General features: G+C 37.2%; 2 protein-coding genes across 6 annotated transcripts in view; one reads left to right on the top strand and one right to left on the bottom strand.

Moving 5' to 3' along the window:
• clstn1 (calsyntenin 1) overlaps positions 1-6,497 on the top strand; it is a 41,642-nt gene extending 35,145 nt beyond the window's left edge. For all 4 annotated transcript variants that reach the window (XM_084099606.1, XM_084099609.1, XM_084099607.1 and 1 more), the window contains 5 exons: positions 50-220; positions 394-539; positions 1,360-1,495; positions 1,898-2,082; positions 3,134-6,497. In XM_084099606.1, the coding sequence (XP_083955732.1) occupies positions 50-220; positions 394-539; positions 1,360-1,495; positions 1,898-2,082; positions 3,134-3,328 (833 nt within the window). In that variant the 3' untranslated portion in view covers positions 3,329-6,497. The remainder of the gene's footprint in view (positions 1-49; positions 221-393; positions 540-1,359; positions 1,496-1,897; positions 2,083-3,133) is intronic.
• Positions 6,498-14,167: 7,670 nt separating this feature from the next.
• Positions 14,168-16,381, bottom strand: lzic (leucine zipper and CTNNBIP1 domain containing). 2 transcript variants are annotated; one of them, XM_084098195.1, is made up of 7 exons: positions 16,249-16,381; positions 15,764-15,871; positions 15,554-15,689; positions 15,293-15,391; positions 15,103-15,198; positions 14,911-14,992; positions 14,168-14,818 (listed from the first exon to the last, which is right to left on the bottom strand). In XM_084098195.1, exons 2-7 carry the CDS (start codon positions 15,862-15,864, stop codon positions 14,760-14,762), a joined length of 573 nt encoding a protein of 190 aa, XP_083954321.1. In that variant the 5' UTR covers positions 15,865-15,871; positions 16,249-16,381; the 3' UTR covers positions 14,168-14,759. The 2 variants fall into 2 exon arrangements, with proteins under 2 accessions (XP_083954321.1, XP_083954322.1); XM_084098196.1 differs by having other exon boundaries at positions 15,764-15,915; positions 16,249-16,374.
• Between the last annotated feature and the right edge of the window lie 7 nt (positions 16,382-16,388).

The following is a 16,388-nucleotide window of genomic DNA, read 5'->3' as shown; positions in this document are numbered from 1 at the left end:
GAGAGGCTCTGATCTAACTTACTGACGGATGGCTTTTTATTTTTGGCAGTGCAAGAGACTGTGGTATCTGAGGAGATCATGCATAACTTGGACACGTGTGAGGTGACTGTAGTGGGAGATGATCTGAATGGAGATCATGAGAGTTTAGAGGTGGATCTGGCCCAAATCCAGCAGAGAACTCTGGAGATGAGCTCTTCTAACGTGGGCATGGTCATCACAGGTACTCATCCATCTACATCAACAAACAACTGCTTTTTAGTTGCATTATATGGATTACATTTGTGAGTTTCGTTCACAGTAGTTTATATTCAGTATCTTGCTGATCTAATGGCAATAAAAGCTTCTATACTGTAATCTTAACAACTCATGGTTAAAGTTTGACTCTGTCCACAGGGGTTAACACCATGGCGAACTATGAACAGGTCCTGCACCTGATCCGCTACAGGAACTGGCACACAGAAGCTCTGTTTGACAGGAAGTTTAAACTTGTCTGCTCTGAACTCAATGGCCGCTACATCAGCAATGAATTTAAAGTCGAGGTATGGCTGACCGCACACTGTCCTCTATGTTATAATTTATTACATCCAAAATACTACAGTACCTACAGTTATATCTAAGACACACACACACAACCAAAAGATTTTTTACATTTTAATTTAAAAACACATTAAAATTGTTATGAAAAATGTGTATTGGGTGCATTAAATGGATGTATTAAAAGTGTGTTTGAATTTGATCAAACGACATTAAAATTTCTATTTCAAATTGCCTAAAGGCTTTTCCTTTGAACGTACTATTCATCAAAGAATATTGAAAAAATGTTCAGGTTCCACAAAAATATTAAAAAAGCACAGGCTTTTCAACATTGATAATAATAATAATAATAATAATAATAATAAATGTTACTTGTGCACCATATCAACATCTAATAATGATTTCTGAAGTGACGCTGTAGACTGGAATAAAGGTTGCCAAAACTCAGCAAAATATTTCTGTTTTTACTGTATTTTTTGATCAAATAAATGGAGCCCTGGCGAGCATAAGAGACCTCTTTAAAAAAACATTTAAAAAACGTACCGACTCGAAACTTTAGAACGGTAGTTTTTATATTGAATGAATTAAATATGATTAATATACATTTTTTAAATAACTAGCAAAAGTATATATATACAAATATGTAAATCATAAAAATCTTTGATTACTTTTTTAAGGTTACTGTAAATACAAAAATGCTATGAATAAGGCTATATAAAAATAAGCCAAATAAGGATTTGCAAAGACCTATTCTGTAGCAAGTTGTATTGTACTGTACTGTGCAGCTGGCAGTTATGTGACCGTCTTAATCTTTTATGTAATCAGGTCAACGTGATCCATACAGCAAACCCAATGGATCATGCTAACAATGCTATGGTACAACCTCAGTTCATCAACCAAGTACAGCACGCTTCAGTGGACCTGTCGGGACACAACCTCGTGAACACACATCAGGCCTCAGGTATACCTTCTCCTCCCCTCCTCTGATCCATCTGTTCAGCTTCTCTTGGAGATAAAGACGTTTCATTGGCTGCCTCATCTCTCACAGTATCTCTCCTAGATTACTGCACTAATCTCTCATTAAAGATAATCCAGATTTGATAATCAAACGAATAATCTGTTTAATGTCAAGCTCAAAACTGAATTCAGTTTCTTTCCACGAGTGTTTCCTCAGCTTAAAGTAAGGAGTAGGACGGTTATGGGGCGCTGTGTACTTAGCCCGTTTTTAATGGTGCGCTTTTAGGGATTATATACGAGTGCGGTCTACAACATCTGGACAGCTGGCGAGGTGCACCTCAGACAACCTTTTTTTTCTTTTTTTTACCCTAAATACCTAATGCTAATGTCCCTCCACTCTTCACAGTTGTCCCCAGTGCTGCCACCATCGTTATTGTTGTATGTGTGAGCTTCCTGGTGTTTATGATCATCCTGGGAGTGTTCCGTATCCGTGCTGCCCACCAGAGCACAATGAGGGACCAGGAAAATGGCAAAGAGAATGAGATGGACTGGGATGACTCGGCCCTCACCATCACCGTCAACCCAATGGAGGTGAGTTCTTAAAACAGAGCTCGCTCAGCGCTCTTAGAGCACTCATACATAGTTAATGCAGCAGAGGGCTGAACCCATCAAAAACTCATTGCACTGTTGTAAAAATACACTGTTATAACCATCCCTCCTCCTCCTCCTCCTCTTCCTACTCTTCCTCCTCCTCCTCCTCCTCCTCCTCCTCCTCCTCCTCCTCCTCCTCCTCCACATTTGTCCACTAATATGGATTTTCTATTTACTGAACTATTTACAGTATGGTAAACTATCTATATATATATATATATATATGTATATATGTATATGTGTGTGTGTGTATATATATATATATATATATATATATATATATATATATATATATATATATATATATATATATATATATAATGTATGTGTGTGTATGTATGTATATATATATACATATATATATATATATATATATATATATATATATATATAATGTATGTATATATATATATATATATATAATGTATGCATGTATATGTATATATATATATATATATATATATATATATATATATATATATATATATATATAAAATGTATGTATATGTGTGTGTATATACATACATACATACATACATACATACATACATACATACATACATACATGTGTATATATAAACACACACACAAATATATAAAAATAGAATTACTTCTATTGCAGTTCAGGAATGCAGCGTGTGCTAGATCTACTTAATTTGCATTCACATCATTTATATTTTAAAATAATATTATTTCACTCACTAAAAAGGATTAGATATTTTATCTGTTTATCTGCATGTCATGTGACCATCAGCCAACATCAGAGAACTGTGAACATGCAAATGTGTTGTTAAATTATTCAAATATGACATTAAAATCTCAGGGGGTAAATATTTTATGTCTAGGGGGTTCCGCTGACAATAAAAGTTTGGCAACCCATGCTCTAAAAAAAAGAAAGAAAAAGAATTTGATTCCTCATGAATCAATTAATTTGAATAAATCTACAGACCTCTATTATACAGTTTAAAGAACCTCCAATTGTCTTTTGTAGACTTACGAGGACCAGCACAGCAGCGAAGAGGAAGGAGATGAGGAAGAGGAAGAGAGCGAGGACGGAGAGGAGGAAGACGACATCACCAGCGCGGAGTCAGACAGCAGTGAAGATGAGGGAGGCGAACAGGAAGACCAGCAGGGTTCGAGCAGACAGCAGCAGCTGGAGTGGGACGACTCGACCCTCAACTACTGATCCTCCCAAACACACAGTACACACTACTTTAAGATCACACACACTCACACACAATGACAAATCCACCCCTGCACAGTCACATCCCTCTGCCAATAGGGATGCCCATGTTCCCCTTACCTAAGGAGCCATGCGTAAAAACGCTGACGATTATACGATATATGTACAATATAGATGCAAATATATCCGGTGTCTGTCGTGACAGGTGTTGCAGTCCGCTTCATTTCCACCCGCCGAGGCTTCCCTACCGACATCTTATCGTGGTGGTATTCAGTGTAGTATAGTATCACAGGTATCTCAACACAAGTTCCTAATTTATTGAATCTTTTTCTGTCCTTTTCCGAGGGGAATCCCGGCATACGTTTGCGTTTGTGTTCGGACACATCCCTGCACTTTTACTTTCAAGTTGAGCTCCGAGAATGATTTAATGTATATTCCTTGCACCTGACGTTTTAGGGGTATTTGCTCGGGAAATTTAGAGGACAAACTCTTTGATGCTTTCCGAATCACTTTTTTTTTTTTTTTTTCTTCCTCTTTATATTGCATGGCAAGATTTGCAATCATTGGTATGGAAGAATACAACTGCTTTTTGATATTTTGTAAATAAGATGAAACCATGTAATTAGTCAATGTGTTAGTGAAAGCCTAACCAACGGTCAGACACGGTACCCGCTGTAGAATATTTGTCAGATGCTCTTAGCATGTTTCAGAAACTTTTGGTAAATCTCATGCTCGTACAAAAGACGTCCGCTTCATAGAGAGAAACCCATGACAGAGGCCGAGGTTTCTGTGGCAAAGTGTCGTTCATTTTGTCTTTTCTCTTGGAGGTGGGTGTGCATCTTCTCGTTTCGTTTCGTTCCGTTTCGTTTCGTACTGTAGGTTGGGCGTGGAGTTGGTTCAGTGCTTCGGCTTTACATATGCTAATTCTAGCTGGGCTTGCAATGGTACAAATGCTGCGCCAAGGCTTCAATGTTTTTAAATCAGTGATGTTTTGGGGACTAATAATCACATTCAGGTGATACAGTTGTTGTTTTTTCCGCGTGGTACTGTATGTTGTACAGTTTAGGCACGCTGCAGTTATTTAAGCCATTCTTCAGTGATAGTGCTTGTATTTTCTGTAATAAATAGAGACCAATTGGAATCACAGTATGCACTAATGACCCAGTCTGAATAACATTAATGAGTGAAATGACATGGAAAATGGGTGCGCTGGTGATTATCGACAATGTGAGCATTGCTACGTCTATTGCGTACTGTTTTAACAGACCTCTGTTGCTAAAACACTGGCGTAATTTTTTTTTTTGTTGCAAAATCAGGGTTACCCTACATTATTCTTGTCATTTTGAGGCCCCTAAAAGCATTAAAAGGGCTAATTTGCCTACCACAATGCATTGAAAGAAATGAATTTCAACTCTTGAAGCGTGAAATATTTTTGCAGTATGGTCGGTAGATTTTATTGTACATGGAACTGTACTGTAGAGTTGTGTAAAGATATTTGTTTACATTTGGTAAACTTTTATTCCTTTTTGGTGACGCTATCAATCTACTCCAGATTTGCAGGTCATTTCTCCTCGTAGTTGCTCTCAGATCCATGTCAAAGTTTCGTTTTCTTACTTTTCTTACTGTGATTGGACATTTCGGGATGCACCTTCGAAAATGGTCAGTTATCGGGGGAAAATAATATTCTGTTCCCGTCGGGCTTGAAAAAGAATGTTAATTATTTAGGAGATTGTATATTGTTTAGTAAAGACGGACGTTAAGCTTTAGGGTACTTCATTCAGACCTCCTTTTTTTTTTCGTTTACATGCATGACTATTCTCAGTTTAAGGCCTAAGCTACAGGGCTTTGTTGTGATTGGTGGTATGAATATAATTTTTTGTTATGTCAGAAAAGGTACAAATGCGGGAAGTTGTCAAGGTGGTCTATTTTTGTGACCCATGAAAGGGCGATGGGAGAATTATTATAATTTTTTTTTTAGGTTTTAGTTTTTGTTAAATGTTTTGGTCATCAGGTCCCCCTCAAAATTGACAGGACCTTTTAAAGAGAGGTCCAGATTTCAGCTGGTGGAGTTGGGAGTGCCTTTTGCCTATCACAGCGCATCAATAACACAACTAACCAAACACTCATCCATGCCATTTTAGTTGTTGCAATCTTCTCATTTTATAATTATTTAATATTAGATTTCGTACAGGTATGGGGAAGTGATTTTAACTTGGTTTTATTTCATTTTCTGTTATGATAGGGATCAACAGCTAGTTTTATCAAGAGTGGGCGTTTTAATTGTCCAGCATAGATGTCTTGTGTTCATGTTGATGTGTAGAGAAAATAGGTCCATACTGTATCATCAATGAATATTGTACTAAATAATGTTTGAGGAACTTCCACTTCGAAAAGATGTACATTATTATAGGCAGCATATGTGGGTATAAGTTTAACAATATGTGTATAGTGAAAGGTGATCTTGAAGTGTATCTCCTGATGAGGGCAGCATGAAATTCACAAGAATCTGAAACATAATGATTTCTCACACAAATGTAATAGTCTCTCACAGTGTATTCTCAACATACAATCATTTTGAAAATGTTTGATCGATGTAGACCATTCCATGAGACCAAATTTAGTATAATCAATGTTTTTACTGAAAATCGCACAATTGTTTGTATCTTCCCTCCTTTCCCCTGATGCAAATATTCATCCGCAGTTTCTCAAGGGAAAAATCATGTGAAATGTGTTTCAAACGATGTGATTTTGTCATGTGGTTTTGACGATTTTAAGACACTGGCGACAGAAACTTTCCATAATCAATAACCTGAGTCTGTGCTGAGTGTGAATGGCTGCAGATGGTGAGTATGTAACAGAAGCATTGTCTTTGCATGTATAACACAGATATAAACATTTCCTGTAACTGGCACATGATACTGGTGTTAGAGGGGTGAGGAGACTGGTAATACTACTGAATCAAAGATTATCTGTCACAGATTTGCAGCCTTCAGTGGTCGTTGTTCACATTTTGAATTACTTTTATTTTTTTGCTCTAGAAATGAAAATTGGGGATGTTGTAGAACTGTTGGATGCTGCCTTCCAGCTCATTCACTTTTCTATTATTCAGAGGAATAATTATAGTGAAGTTGATGCTTGCTCATGAACAAAATAAAGGATGAGATGGGAATAATGTTGTGTTGGTGTTCAGATTATTTCATTTGATAATTATATGCTACACACAATTTCTGTCTATGCCCACTTTTACCTTAGCACAAAAATAAATCATATATATATATATATATATATATATATATATATATATATACACACACAATTTAATTTGATATGTAATCTTTATATATTATTTACATAGTATTGCACTCAGTAACTTTTAGTCATCCATGTTACAGAGTTTAAAAGCAGCATTAAAAATACATCATATTAACCCTCTACCATCTTCATACTTTAAAGTTTTAAGATTTAAATATAAATAAATATGTTTCCTTACCCAAAGGGTGTTTAATCATTCACCATGATGTTTCCTCAAGCATTTCATCTTTCAAGATGAAGGTGAATTATAGACCACAGTAATGCTGCCACCTAGTGCTTGAAAACTGAAAAATATTCATATCTACTACCATTTATAAAACTTTTCAATGCTGCCTAAAGGTCGAGAGCAGAAGGCCCAAATAGCACACTTCATATGCACTTACAATCTTTTGGACATACAATGGCCGCCATGTTCACGTGATTGTGAAGTCCATGAGACCGGGGCCGGGTATGCGGCCCGCCAATCATCTCCATCCGGCACCCACCTCCCTCCTCCTCTTTACATTTAAATTTAGTCATTTAGCAGACGCTTTTGTCCAAAGCGACTTACAAATTAGGACTAAATTAAGCGAGTCATCGTGAAGAGGCGAAAAACAACACAAGAAGTGCTAAAAATACGAAGTTCAGTCATTGCTCAGAGTAGCATAAGCGAGGACATAAGGGAAAAGGAAAGGTAGGATATAAGGGAAAGGAAAGTTTTTTTTTGTTTGTTTTTTTTTATGAGGATAAGTGCTCACGGAAGAAAAGGGTTTTCAGTTGTCTTTTGAATGTTGTCAGGGATTCTGCATTCCGGATGAGGGTGGGGAGATCATTCCCCCAGCATGGAACTGTGAATGAGAATGTTCTGGAGGGTGATTTTGTGGCTCTCTGTGATACCACGAGACGTCGCTCGTTGACCGATCGTAGGTTTCTGGTAGGGATGTAGACTCTTAGGAGCGAGTGAAAGTAGAAGGGAGCTGAGCCTGTGATAGATCTGTAAACAAGCGTCAATGCCTTGAACTTGATGCGAGCAGCGAGTGGTAGCCAGTGCAAAGTGATGAAGAGAGGAGTGACGTGGGCCCTTTTGGGCTTGTTGAAGACGAGACGAGCTGCATCGTTCTGAATCATTTGTAGAGGTTTAGTTGCACATGATGGAAGTCCAGCCAGAAGAGCATTGCAGTAGTCAAGCCTAGAGATGACCAGGGCCTGGACGAGAAGTTGTGTTGCATGCTCAGTTAGGAAAGGCCTTATCTTCCTGATCTTGTGCAGTGCAAACCGGCATGATCGAGCTGTCTTTGAAATGTGATCTGTGAAGGTCAGCTGGTCATCCAATATCACTCCAAGATTTCTGACCGACATTGATGGGGTGATTGATGATGAATCTAGCTAGATAGTGAAGTCATGTTGTAGAGATGGATTGGCAGGGAGGGCTAGAAGCTCAGTCTTTGCCAGGTTGAGCTGCAGGTGATGTTCCTTCATCCATGTCGAGATGTCCGCCAGACATCCTCTTTTCCTGGCGATGCGGCTAATTAAGTTGGCTTGAGAGAGCCAACTTACTGATATTGTACTTAAACTTATTATTATTCTTCTTACTGAAATTTACAATTTTAATGCAGCCTAGAGCTTTAACTGTACATACTCCAAACTTGGCTCAGACACTCAAACTGATCTGACTCGGTATGCTATATCTTTTCTAACTGATCGTACTTACGGTTTTCCTAAAAATGACGATCAAAACTCGGGAAAACTCCCATTGGCTTAACATTGTGGAATGTTTTCAGATTCAAACTGACCAACCGACAAAAATTTTTATCTAAACCCCTTGAAGACTAAACCAAACTGCCGTTCTATATACTATATGAGCCATTCTGACTAACTAATAAACTCATCTATCTATCTACTTCAAACCATTTTAAACTTTAAACTACTTTAAACTTCAAACTAAATTAAACTTCAAACTAATTTAAACTTTAAACTTCAAACTAATTTAAACTTTAAACTAATTTAAACTTCAAACTACTAAATTTACTTCATTTAAACTTATAAACTCTAAACTCAAAAACTCTTACACTTATAAACTCATCAATTTATACACTTATAAACTCTAAACTCATAAACTGTGTGTGTGTGTATCTATCTATCTATCTATCTTTCTTTCTAATCTTTCTTTCTTTCTAACTAATCAATCTTTATTTCTTTCTAACTTTCTAACTTTTCTTTCTTTCTAACTAATCTTTCTTTCATTCTTTCTACCTAATCTTTTTCTTTCTTGCTTTCCTTCTTTCTAACTAATCCATCTTTCTTTTTTAACTAATCTATCTCTTTCTTACTAACTAATCTTTCTTTCTTTCTTTCTTTCTTTCTAACTTTTCTTTCATTCTAACTAATCTTTCTTTCATTCATTCTAACTAATCTTTCTTTCTAACTGATCTTTCTTTCTTTTCAAACTACTTTAAACTTCAAACTAATTTAAACTTTAAACTACTTTAAACTACTTTAAACTTCTTAAGTCTAAAGATTCCAGCTCCCAAGCAACTCCATAGCAACCAAACTAGAGTACCCTAGCAACCGTTTTGCAAGACCTATATCTGTATCAGAACATCGTATAGAGATGAGGTTTGGCTCTTTTGAATCATGCTAGCAAACAGCACTTCCAACATTCTACACATGCTAGCAGTGAATAGCTACATGCTAATAGCAATTAGTTAAGTGTTAAATCATGCCAAGATCATGCTAAGAATTCTATAAAAACTCCATAGTAACCATCTGTGACAACTACCAACCACCTAGTAACACCATAGCAACCACCCAAAATACCTTAGCAACCGCCTAGCAACACCATAGCAACCACTCAGAACACCCTAGCAACCACCTAGAATACCTTAGCAACCGCCTAGCAACACCATAGCAACCACCCAGAACACCCTAGCAACCGCCTAGCAACCACCCAGAATACCCTAGCAACCGCCTAGCAACACCATAGCAACCACCTAGCAACACCCTAGCAACCACTCAGAACACCTTAGCAACCACCTAGCAACCACCCAGAACACCCTAGCAACACCCTAGCAACCACTGAATACCCTAGCAACTGCCTAGCTACACCATAGCAACCACCCAGAATACCCTAGCAACCCATTAGAAACACCCTAGCAACTTTTTAACTTTAAATTACTTTAAACTACTTCAAACTAATTTAAACTTCAAACTACTTTAAACTTTAAACTAATTTAAACTTCAAACTACTTTAAACTTCAAAATTCTTCAAACTTTCTGGTTGGGCTTTCTCAAGCCAACTTAAAGTTTGTCTCAACAAACTTTTTAATCTAGTTTAGTTTGATACTCGCTCCGATTGACCTGAGAAATGTTTTACGTGCGAACATTTCAGCAGTTATTATATGTGTCCCGAATTTATGTCGACTGAACCAGCGATACCAATCATTCGTGAATTAATCATTCTTTTGGTTCGATTCTTTCTAAATGCACTTTCATAACGGTCTAAAAATATTAGGATTCATTCGGACCGCTCCGTCACTGAATCATCTGAAGCGGTTTCTCGGTCAGTACAGTAACAACAAATAGCGCTGTTTTCAGTTGTTTCACTAGTTGTTTCAACACGGCCCAGCACAGAGTTGCGTTCACTCCCGGGGCCTATACCATGAAAGCCACCTATGTTTCAGTTTAGTTTGCGCCAACCCTGGGTTTTAGGCACCATGAAAGTGGTTTGGCTTTTAGCAGTGTTTATCGCCATAGTAATTTACGCTCCATGGCTAACCTGGTCCGGGGCAGGTTATGTTCCAGGTAAGAGATCTCAAACCAAACTTGGACCAATCAGCTGTGAGCAAACGATAAAGTCACTATGTTTCTACTCCAAATTAAAGCTCACTACATAGCAAATGATTTTTAAAGACAAAATCGTCTGGCTTTTACTAATGCTTTTTTAGAACAATAATTTTGTATGATTTAGATATTAGATTAGAGGTCTGCGCGGGACTGTTTTTTAAGTCCCGCTCCCGCCCGCTCCCGCTGGGGTTATATCCCGCACCCACCCGTTCCCGCTATATATACACTATTTGTTCACCCGCTGTCTGCTTAGAATAATTTTCTTCCCGACCCGACCATCCCGCTTAATATAGATCTCGCAGAATTTCACATGTACATTTTCACAGAGAAAATAAAAATGTAGTCTGCACAAACATTGTTTTTATTATTATTTTATTCGCCTTGTCAATATACAAAATTTAACATTTTGCTGCAGACAGTAGGGGAAAAATTGTCGCAGCGAAAAAAAAATGAAGTGTATCCTATTATTTTTATTCGTACTTGTGACTGCTGAACGGGAACACTTTTAGGCATTTTATCACAATGCGCAAGCCGCAAAGGGTATTTTTTTTTTTCCCCATCTGCGTCTATGATGCATGAAAAAGACTCCCATACATTAGACTTGCCTGACGTGGGTTTCTTAGCAGTAAACTGACCATTGTCCAGTCCAAGTTTAACGTCCTTCAAGGACAGCGCATCCACACTTTGCTCTGCCATTTTTTTCTTTTGAGGGCCGTTTATCACATACAGTCTGCCCTGAGGAGTCGGACCGTTATGCACATGCTGCGTGCGCGCACAGATCCAGCAAATACAATCAATGCATGACAGAAAGAACCGTTACTGGTCCGTGCGTGTAGCGCATGCAGTGTTGCCAACTTAGCGCCTTTGTCGCTATTTTTAGCGACTTTTCAGACCCCTTTAGCGACATTTTTTCAAAAAAGCGACTAGCGACAAATCTAGCTACTTTTTGGACAAACATCAGTAACCTCCAAATGTTGCCAGCACAGTCCTGCGAGCGCGAGGTTTGCGTTCTCCTTGCCGCCACACACCTCTCTCTGCGTCTACCCTGTTCAGTGAATGGCTGAGAGAGGAGCAGCAGCACGGAACAGACGTGAATGAGCAGTGTTGTTTCCACGGACTTATCACTTATCTTTTGTTTTATATTTAAAGAATTTAGTTTGACCATTTTATTTTATTACTTGTGCTTATCACTTGTAATACTCACTATCACAATGCTTTAGTTCACTCAGTTCCCGAACTCTCTCTTCAGATAATTTTACACACATAAAAAAATAGTCATTCAGCTACTCGGTTCTATTGTCTGACAAAAAAATATAGTAAATGAGAACAGCTTTATTGGACATTCGGCTATATTATATTATGTTATATTATAGTATAGTATGTTATATAAAAACACAGTATGTGAGCATGATTTTAACGAGAAAAAACATTAGGCAGGCAGAACGCAAGTACGCCGCGATGACGTCATGAATATGCTAATTGACGTATGACGTCATCTAGCGACATTTAGCGACTTTTAGGGGAGGCGTTAGCTACTTTCCTTTGAAAATAGTTGGCAACACTGAGCGCATGCATAACGGTCCTGAGTGCAGGGCAGACTGTAGCCTATACCGGGTGGTCGATAAGATTAAGATTAGGTAAAGCGAAGATATGCTGTTCTGAAAGAACGTCGGCGTCGGGAACGTGATATTGAATGACCGACCGCTCCCGTTCAAATTACACCAGAGTTACCGACCGCTACCGTTTTTTAGTCGGAAATTTAATCCCGCGGCGCAAAATATCTGGTCGGGTCCCGCGGATCCCGCGGGACAGCCGCGGGAATGCAGACCTCTATATTAGATATACCCTTAATCAATCACACATGTACAATTTTAGGTAATCAATTATTATTACGCACAGTTTAAATGAAGAAATACATGAAGGTAATATAAATACACTAGATAAAGCTATAAAATGACTACATGTGAGCTTAAATGTTCAATTCTCTCTATACCTTTATCAACTGTATAAATTAACTTCACAACTTTTACTTGCACTGATATAGCAAGACTTTTTCTTTTAGTTGTCCTCTTTCATAGACAGCTATTTTCTTCTTGCTGTGTAAATTTGTTTAAATTCTTAACATTTTTCCCTCTCGTAATATTCTGCAGAAGAGAGAAGCTTCTCTCGCGAGAAATGAATCGCAATTTCACTCTTTCTCAGCATGTGATTGGCTGTTGGCTACTGATGTCACACCTAAACTCCTAAACTCAGGATCAAAGCCTGAGTTGACAGAGAAAGTTGATGATCAGCATCATGGTACCAACAAAGCAAGGTTGGACTGGTTTGGTTTTTTCAACTCGAAACTAATCCTGTAACCCTGAGTTTGTTCAACTACCATCATGGTACAGGCCCCCGGTCCCAGACACTATTATTAAACAGCGTTGCGACAACCAGTGGGAAGCGGAACCAGTTCAGTTCGACAGAAACCTCTCTGTTAAAAACCACAAATCACTCAATGATTTAAGTATTAAATCGGATGAAACAGCCTCAACATTCCTAACAAGGCTGATGAGGAAAGCAGGAGAAACATTGTGGCATGAACGAAATTAGAAGACTTTAAATCCCCTAATCACCCTTACAAACATTTATCATGAATGTACTGTAGTAATTTACCATGGGTTGGGCAGAAATGTGCAACGTTTATATTGAATACTATGTAGTAATAAATAAATATAGTAAATATATATATATATATATATATATATATATATATATATATAGTGATTTATATTGCATTAGATTTATTAGGTGGGTAGAGGAATATATAATTAATGTTTGTTATGAAATTATGTCAGTTTCTTTGTAAAGGTACGTATAGTTTTTAACTTGTGTTTAGGCATTTTTTATACAGTGGGAGTGAGTAGCCTGTGGTTATCAAGTCTCACTGTCAGAATATTTTCATTTAAGCATAACAATTATAAATAAAATAATTATTATTTCTCACCAACAGCTACAAGTTTGTATAATTAATTTATTTGTTCCAAGGAAAAATAGTTGTACACAGCTGTAAATTATCAAGTTTTTATTTATTATGGTTTTATATATCTGCATACTGTTGGGTACCACATTTCCAAGTAAATACCATACTTTTTTAGGGGTTACTTTAACTTATTTATTGAAATTATGTTTCAATAAATAAGCTAAACCCCCAAACCAACCCACCGGCCCACCTCAACTTTTCGATTTGATAATCCGGCCCTCGAATGAAGCTAATTGAATAGCCCTGCCATAGGGTGTCCCATTTGTCATTATAGGTTTCAGAAGGGTGCTTATAAGCTACACACCCTTGATGCACACTATTGCCAAACCCGAACTGAAGCGATCTCCGCAGCAGACCTCTTCCCGACAATCAAAGCGACATTATGTCACGAAAGTGCGGCCTCGTAGGAAGAACGCAAGTGTTTAGGGTGCCCATTTAGGACAGCTGAATAGTAAAATTAATTGATTAATTGGTTTTTATTTGATGTTAAATGGGCAGTGTGGAATTTTATATAAAGTCTATAAATATTTACATATTAAATGATTTTCCAAAGATCGCAATCCATTCTGTAATGGAATTCAAAGCCATTTTTTGACTCCTTTTCCAACCCACTACAATATGCAATGCAATAAAATAAGACGGTAAGACACTTATTGTAAATACAGAAAAGGGAAAACACTGACAACTTTTCAGATCTTGATCGCCAAATATATTCAAAATACAAAATATTTACAAATATCACACTGGTTAAAAAAGTAAATGACAAACGAAAATTAAAATGCATAGTAATTACAGTGTTACTATCAAATACTAGTACCAAAAGGCTTATTGGCAGACAATTTGATAATAAGGTTAATAAATTACATTACAGAGGGTTAAAAATGAATCAAGACCATTTTGAATAAAGGCAAATTTACCTCTCTGTGTTCAGAAAATAAGAGCTATTCTAAAATGCGCTTTCATGTGTAAATGTTTGAGACATTCCACTGAAAATGTAAACACTTTTTTCACTGTAGGCTACCCAAATAAGAATGTACGATCAAACATAAAATGTATACGGTGTATACAATACAAATAACTTTCGTGATGACTCCCAACATAGATACTTTAGGTTGAGTGACCAGATGATATCATGTCACAAATTCTGTTCCTAAGTGTAGAAATTGCAACCACTGTTAAAAACAAATAAAAACACACAAAAACTGTAAAACTCACAGACAGCATTTAGGCCACGCTCACAAAAAAAAATTAAAAAAATTAAATCTTAGTAAACCAGACTTATGTATGGGTCTTCCCAACTCCAGAACTGGCCAATGCCATTATCTTATCTTCGGATCCTGGAAAGGAAAGATACATTTGTTTGTAAAAAAAATGTACTTCTTAAGCATAAGTTGCTTTAATAGTAATAGTTGGTTGATTCTCATCTTACCCAGGCTCGCAGTCACCTTCTCAAAGTGGCTCAGAGTGGCACTAGCATTTGCAGCAAGAAATGCTTCATCCTCTGTTGTGAGCTGCACATTCAAACAAGTTACAGGTACAAGAAACGGTTTAACACGCGAGTCTTGAAATAGATGCATGTCTGCAGGGAAGCATTTGTGTGTCAATAATAACCCTCTCTCACCTTCTCGCCAAGTTTTCTCAGAGCCGTGAGGATCTCCACTTTCTGCTGAGTGTACACATCTCGAGGGAGCTTTCCAACCATCACATCACGGTCCATCTGAGTTCATACAGTGTCATGTCAACATATTAACACAAGTCTTTGTATAGGTATTTATATATTTGAAAATGTCAGCATTAAAAATGTTAATCACCTCAGCCAGTCTCGTTCTCAGTTGCCCTGGCTGCTTTTTAGCAAACAGCCGAATAACTTCAGGTGTCTTGAATGCCTGACTGATGGCAGCTTGGATCGCCTGATGAATATTTGCAGTCATAAATGATCTCAGCATACAGTCTAGATGTCTTTTTACAGTAATAAAAACTGTAAAATATTCATACATACAATTTATAACTCTTTTCAATACTGCCTAATGGTTCAGAACAGAATGTTAATACAATAAAATCTAATTTCTTACCAGCTGCATTCCCCCCAATTCATCAACTAGTGTCATATTCCCAGACATCAACTTCTTCAATGACTCATTGAACTCGCTCAACTGTTCTAATGTCTCTTTTTTGGTTTCTTCATATTCCTCTTCTTCAAGGTCATCTCTGCAATAAAAAAAGCATTTTTTTTCTGTGCATGAAACTGAATGTGCTGTAGAGAACTGATGGGATGTCATTACCTGCACTCCTCTAAATCCTGGAGCTGTTGCATTAACCGGTCCAACTGTTCTTCCATGTTTTGTCTCAGTTTGGTTGTTTCTGATTTCCCCCGAGAAGCCATTCTTTATCTTTTTAAATAAATAACAGGCAAATATCACATTTTCAGCACCATCTATTAATAAAGAACAAGACATGTCCTTCTGTTACTACATATGAGAATGTCACACCTGTTATGATCTGCTATCAAAATAGTTCTGATCTGATCAGTATTATACAGTGTTGGCTGTATCAAGGTAAATATGGTTATTTAAGCTTGGTTTACCAACTTGACAGGTCTAGTATCCCATTCATGAAATATATCACATTATTTTGTCACCCTGCTTTATTCTATCTCTCTCTCTGCGCTGTTAGCTTAGCTTGGACTTAAATATATATAAACAAATAAAATTACGAACTGTGAGTCCTAAACGGCGTGGTTTTACATTAATAAAGTAGTAATTCTCACCCGTGCTTTTTCCCCCAATAAAAGTCCTACTGATAAAGACAAAATTACAATAGGATTTAAGTTCCTAAATCCAGTTCAGCTGCTAAGGCGTGGTTTGCTAGCACTATCTCAAATAGGAAAACCAATGGTTTCTGCGTAAA

Source organism: Abramis brama (assembly GCF_963993115.1).
Source record: "Abramis brama genome assembly, chromosome: 22".
Classification (NCBI taxonomy): domain Eukaryota; kingdom Metazoa; phylum Chordata; class Actinopteri; order Cypriniformes; family Leuciscidae; genus Abramis; species Abramis brama.
Note: the sequence above shows the minus strand (reverse complement) of the source record. Positions and strands in the feature narration are given on the sequence as shown.